This window comes from Diaphorina citri, unplaced genomic scaffold (assembly GCF_000475195.1).
Source record: "Diaphorina citri unplaced genomic scaffold, Diaci psyllid genome assembly version 1.1 scaffold6840, whole genome shotgun sequence".
In the NCBI taxonomy this organism is placed as follows: domain Eukaryota; kingdom Metazoa; phylum Arthropoda; class Insecta; order Hemiptera; family Psyllidae; genus Diaphorina; species Diaphorina citri.
In genome coordinates, this window is record NW_007384216.1 from 18,946 (window position 1) to 25,758 (window position 6,813).

Sequence of the window (6,813 nt, forward strand, 5' to 3'; positions counted from 1 at the left end):
GGCCATAGATAGATGATTTACTAAAATTAGTACGACAATATGACGATGATTCTGAAGATAAATTACAGATTTTTAGGAGGAGTGTACTTATAGGTCAATAATGCTCTATCCAGTGAGTCTAATAATTGAGCCTGTATGATTCAAACTACCTAAAATAGGTAAATATACTGGGCGTTTGCTTAACTGTTTCCCAATGGAAATTTACTTTGGAGTTTCCTCTATTAGTCCTTATCTTCCATCTTCACACAAGGGTCAATTGAATTTGAGAAAATTAAAATAAAATCTGTGACGACTAGGCACTAAATTACTGGTTAGATACGAAATACAAAAATAAACGTAGAAAAAATCAAATAAACGTGAAAAAATACTTTGGGCTGGTTAATTGAACGAAGTTTTAACTCGACAATGTTTCCTTTGGTCCACTATAAACATTGGAATAATTTGTCCAATTTCGATTAAACATAGGAAAAATGCTTTCACATGAAGCGAATTTTTCTAAATGCATTTTGGGTTTGATTGGCCCTATGAAAGCCTTTGGGTGAGTTCGCTGGACCACTGGTTATTTTTTAATGGAGTTCCTGATTTAATTGTTAAATAGAATAAAACAGAATCAATCTGAAAACTGAACATTAACGAGCAGCGCATTATACCTGCCTGGGGGTGAACTTTATCCTATAAGGTTCGTTCCCGAAACACCTGGCTTTCTCCTAATATCTCCTCCTTCTCTCCAATTTTAAGCTAAAACCTCCGTCGCGTCGTTACAGTTCTCTCTATCAGACCTCTTGGGGGAAAAAAATCTCAATTAAGGAGCGCGGTAGCGCTCCGCCCCGCCAAGTCAAGAAAGTTTGACCGCGCTACTAGAGATATTATACGCGACAGGGAAAGTAGCCGTTTTCAGGTATAAGAATACATTTCAGAATATCAGATTGGGGTATGGTTGATCCAGAGAAAATTGAAGTAAGGACCTAGTTTTTGAAACAGGCAATATGTATTTGAAATCATGGAAAGTGGCATAAAGTTTTCTATAACATGGACCTTATGTTTCAGGAGTTGCCAAGTGCTTACCATGATGCTGAATGATATCGGTTTGGAAACAGTGGGTCTACATGGGATGATATCACAGCGGCAACGTTTGGCAGCACTGTCCCAGTTTAAATCCAATGTTGTCAAAATCCTAGTCGCCACAGATGTCGCCAGTCGAGGTATGTTAGTTTTTTTTTTTTTTTTTTTTTTTTTTTTTTTATATTTGGCAAAAAATGGGCCGTTTTGCAAAAAAAATTGCAAATTTAAAAAATGCCATTTTAATCATCAAAATTTCATCTACATGATGCCGTTTATTTCATTCCTTAATTCCCAGCCGTTTCTGAGATATAAGCGTGGTTCGCAAATCACGAACCACCCTGTATAGTGTGCAAGTCACCCATCCATTTATTGGCCTTCCTTGGCGTAGCTTAACATAGGTAACGCTAAAACCGGTCTTAAATGATCGGCTGAAGTGTTATCTAAAACTTTCTCGCTTTGAGTTTATAGGTCGTCGCGACAAATTTCGAGATCAGAGCTCATTTGTGTGAGAAAATGTGAAAAAAATCCCCCAAAAACCAGTTTTTTTGGCTTTATGGTTTTCTGGACAAAATTTGCACCACCATTTTCGTGTTCCTGGTAAAAAGACCTTTAATTTGATATATAGGTCGACTAGGTTTGGATAAGTCCTTCTATGGGGACAGACAGACCGACCGACAGACCGACCGACCGAGCGAGCGAGTGACAGACACCGAAGCGAATACAATAGTCCGTCCCTTATACCTTTTTATTACTATTGTAATAATAAAGGAAGGACGGACTAAAAAAGAAGAAGAAGAAGGCAAAGCGAAGAAAAGGAAGTTGGGTAGAAAAAGCTCCTTTCGGAACCCTGCCACTTAAAGTCTGAAAAAAAATCCATGGGCCTTGTACTGTCCTTATTCCTCGATTATAATTTTCCTCGTGAGCTAAGTGTACTCCAAAATTAACAGTTATTGTGTCCCCAATTTTTCGTTTTTTTCCTTCTTCTTCTTCCTCCTCTTCTTCACCTTCTCCTCTTTCTTCTTTCCTCCTCTTCCTTTTTTAATACGAGATTTTGTTCTGTCTTCCAGGTAAGCGAGATCTACATGCAAGTCTCAGTGACGCGACGCGAGGCCGAAATCCGGCTGGACGAAACCGAGTTCAACTCGAAGAAGATGATCAACAAGCGCAAGAAACTCATCCTGGCCGGCAAGACTGAAGAGGAGGCCGACGAAATCATAGCGAGAATCGAGGAAAAGAATGCACTGCGGCTGGAGAAGCGGAAGTATGCCGCCACTATCGAAGCCAAGGGGAAAAAGCGGAAAAATGATGGCGATGAAGGTCGTTTGTCCGGAGGTAAGAAGATGAAAAAGGTTGGTGATAGTGAAAGTCATTTGGAAGGTAAGAAAATGAAAAAGGTTGGTGATGAAAAGAGTAATCTATCAAAAGTTGGGAAGATGAAAAAGGTCGGTAAAGACGAAGCCCGTTTATCCGAAGGTAAGATGAAAAAGATTGATGGTGGAGATATAGGAGGAAAGAAGAAAAAGATTGATGAAGGAGGTGGAGGGAAGAAGAAGGTTAGTGTCATAATAGAGCCGATAAAATTAGGAAAGAAAAAGAAGTTAAAGACAAAAATGGGAGGTACTCTGACTACTCCGAAAGTCGCGGGTAAGAATGTGAAAAAATCGAGTGAAAGCGGAAGTGTAAGTAAAGATGTTAAGAAGAGGAATGAGGACTTGGATGAAATCAGAGACTTGTTGGGGATCTGAAAGCCAGCAGTAGTATGTTGAATACACCAGTTCCCCACGGATCACTGAAGTTAAGCAACGTTGTGCGTGGTTTGTATCTGAACGAGTAAATAGGAACAGTATGTTTCTATTTTATTTCTTGAGTAAGGCTGTAAAGGTGTAAAGTGTTTTTGTTGCAAATTAGAAATCACCTTTTCTTGTATTTATTATAATAATGTAAAATATATTTTTTATTCAAATTACTGTTGAATTTTATGATACATAAAAGTGTTTTAGTTCAATTAGACCACGATCAGAGTAACTTAGCTCAAGTTCAACCGATTTATGATTGGCTTATTTTTATTCCAAGATTTTAAAATTGATCAATCAGATTACTTGATTTAATCCGTTTAGAAAGTTTAATCTGAAATTGCAATCTTGGCCATAGATAGATGATTTACTAAAATTAGTACGACAATATGACGATGATTCTGAAGATAAATTACAGATTTTTAGGAGGAGTGTACTTATAGGTCAATAATGCTCTATCCAGTGAGTCTAATAATTGAGCCTGTATGATTCTTGTTTGATGATCGAGACCGCAATCAGAGTAACTTAGCTCAAGTTAAACCGATTTATGATTGGCTTATTTTTATTCCAAGATTTTAAAATTGATCAATCAGATTACTTGATTCAATCCGTTTAGAAAGTTTAATCTCAAATTGCAATCCCGGCCATAAATAGATGATTTACTAAAATTAGTACGACAATATGACGATGATTCTAAAGATAAATTACAGATTTTTAGGAGGAGTGTACTTATAGGTCAATAATGCTCTATCCAGTGAGTCTAATAATTGAGCCTGTATGATTCAAACTACCTAAAATAGGTAAATATACTGGGCGTTTGCTTAACTGTTTCCCAATGGAAATTTACTTTGGAGATTGGAGTTTCCTCTATTAGTCCTTAGCTTCCATCTTCACACAAGGGTCAATTGAATTTGAGAAAATTAAAATAAAATCTGTGACGACTAGGCACTAAATTACTGGTTAGATACGAAATACAAAAATAAAATAAACGTAGAAAAAATCAAATAAACGTGAAAGAATACTTTGGGCTGGTTAATTGAACGAAGTTTTAACTCGACAATGTTTCCTTTGGTCCACTATAAACATTGGAATAATTTGTCCAATTACCAACTCACCTGTAATGGATTGAAAGCATGAGTTGAATTGCCCATGGACAAATATTTGTCTCCTTCATTGAAACAAAATGAAGCAAAGTCTTGTAATAAAATATTAATGTCATATTTAACCAAATGTAAAAAGTCAATCAAACATCTTGGCAGAGACTTCTCCAGAAAATTGACAACATTTTGTAGATAAATTTCCAGATCAGTCTTCCTCTTCTCGAGAAATGTAGGATCCAAGTTTCGGAGCACTTTTTTGGGGGGTAGCAGATCCTTATTCAGACTATGGTCTTTGACAAGCTTGTCATTCAACTCGACAAAGTCACTATAGCGGTGACTCAATGACCAACATACTTCACCAACTTGAACTGTGATCTTATAGAGTGCTATCTTGTCTTTTATTTCATAAGATGTTATGTGCGTGTTGATCTTGCTATTATTTGAATAGAGACATGCCATGATGAATTTAGAGGGTCGAGATGCACAGCCGAGGAAAATAATGGATCTAGGTGAACAACTGAATAAAGACATGAGTCATGATAAAATCTGTAAACAGAAAGAATAACATTGTTTACGTTACTCATAGTCATCAACACACTAGTAGACTGACTTCACTTAATTGAGTCAGGTACAGGTGCACTCATTAGGTAAGTACATAGTTATACTCGGAAACTCGATCAGAGTCTGCCAAGCTGAATATTTATTCAGATTTCTACTCTAGATCAGTGTACAGACATCATGGCAATATCGAACTTCGGGAAAAAATAGTCTTGTCTTGCATAAGAGTGTTTTACAGACCAGCCTATTTGTATTCAAGTGAGATCTGTACTCTGTAACACGAAAATCAAGCCAGTTGAAAATTTATGACAGTAAAAAATGAGGAGTTTATAGAATCAACTATGCAGTTAAAAAGGAATAAAAAACGTTTGTGTGACAGAGTTGAAAGCTTACCAGACACACAGAAGCCAAAATTTGGTTCTCAATCACACACAAATGCCGCCATTGGCAATCAGTAGACCTCTTACGTCTCTTAACATCAGTTAATCCAGCTTACAATAAATCACAGATAATCGCCGAGCTTTATCTCTCTATCGCCTACCAACTTAAATGACTTTAAACAATTTGATTAGAGAAAAGATTTCAATCGCTGATAGAGATAAAAGATAAGACCTGGAAAATGGGGAAATGGGGAAACAGTACCAAACTCACTGAAGTGAAGTTAAGCAACTCTGAATCACGGGCAACTGAAAATGAAAGCATAGCAAAAAGACGGCAAAAAGAAAACAGAATTGTTAAGGCCTTTCGCAACGATGCTGATTTTTGCTTCCCTCACGTGTGGATATCTGAATGTAAGTGGCAAGGCATGACTTGAACACACAAGAACAGTTTTTCCATTCCGTTTATACGTTACTAAGCCTGGCCTGGACCCGCACGTTTCATAAGAAAAACTTCTTGCCAATCTCAAATTCTCAAGAAAAAAAATAATAAAATTTAAAAAAAAATAAGGATAATATTAACTCAAAAGCCTTCATTATATTTTGAAATTGTCGGAACTCACGTCCAAGATATTTAATATCCTGATTCTGATGACTGAGAAAATCTGAAAAAGTATTCTCAAAGGCTCACCAAATTATTTTGTTGAAATAGTCTTGAAATCTCAAATTTATGTCTTTTAATTTTCAATTTTAAATATTTTAATCTCTATAATGTAAGAGATACATCCTATTGTGTTCATGACCCAGAGAGGTAAAAATTAATAAAAATGACAGTTAAAGCAAAGGTTTTGGGTAATCGGCCAAGTAAAAAATTCAAGAGGGACAATAACATTGTTTCCCCCCTTTGTTTTTATCTCTTGTAGTCTATTTCATCGTCTAGTTGAACCCAGTACACTCTCCATTAGTCAAATACTTACAAGTAAGACGGAAAAGACATGTTTCCACTTTTGTATTTTTTAGTTTGACAGAATGTGGTAAAGATTAAACGGTGCCTCTAGTGTTCTTTTAACTGTTGTAAAGACATCTATTAACGTTCTACTCAAACGGAGTAAATAAGCTGTTTACCCTAGTTCAAATGTAATCGTTGAAAAAACACTTATGACTTGGGATAAGTGTTATTCCAGAAACGTATGAACAGTAAGGTTGAGGTCTGGATTTCCAAATGATAGTAACTCCTCGTTGTTATCTTGTTGTATGGAGTGGTTGAATTTGAGACTAAATATTCGAAATATAAAGTAAAAATGAGACTAAACATATAAAGAAATTTTATTATGGATAAAATTTAACAGTTTGGTGGTGGTCTTTTTAAAGTTCTGTACTGATTTAGTTTAGACAGTTTCTATTATAATATTGTAGAACACATGTGGATTATGTAATCGACTCAAGTTCTATCATGTGACTGAAGTGAATCAAGCGTATCAACTGCTTACAACGTAAACTCGAACATTCACTAAGTTCCAGTATAGCCTTTGAGATAGTCTCAGTCCGTAATCCTTACATATGAAATAGGGTTGTAAGATGACTCTCTCGGATTCCTACAAATTCACTCTTGTTGTACGTTTTGAGCTTACGGTCTTATTCTATCACAAGACAAGCTTTTCACTTTAAATGTTGATGTCATGATAAATAAAGGTCATCTAGACCATGAAACAATTCTAATGATTTAGTTGGGTCCAAAAGAAGACTATTAAAAACTATACTTTTCTTATTCGATACCGTGTCGCACATTATTACTTGAGCTAGTTTATATAAGTCAATATTTTCCTTATGTATGCATACACATTGGTCTCATTTGTGTACATGCTGGTAGAGTCTTGGAGTTACAGAGTAAGTGTGTGTGACGGGAAGGTACTAAAATGACGT

General features: G+C 36.0%; 2 protein-coding genes across 2 annotated transcripts in view; one reads left to right on the forward strand and one right to left on the reverse strand.

Moving 5' to 3' along the window:
- LOC103522094 (probable ATP-dependent RNA helicase DDX49) overlaps positions 1 to 6,813 on the forward strand; it is a gene marked incomplete at its 3' end in the record, with an annotated part of 23,245 nt that overhangs the window by 10,909 nt on the left and 5,523 nt on the right. The gene's annotated exons all lie outside the window — the stretch shown is intronic.
- Positions 3,959 to 4,926, reverse strand: LOC108254018 (nischarin-like). The gene is made up of 2 exons (XM_017448952.1): positions 4,907 to 4,926; positions 3,959 to 4,501 (listed from the first exon to the last, which is right to left on the reverse strand). The coding sequence occupies exon 2, from the start codon at positions 4,484 to 4,486 to the stop codon at positions 3,959 to 3,961; it is 528 nt and encodes a 175-aa protein (XP_017304441.1). The 5' UTR covers positions 4,487 to 4,501; positions 4,907 to 4,926.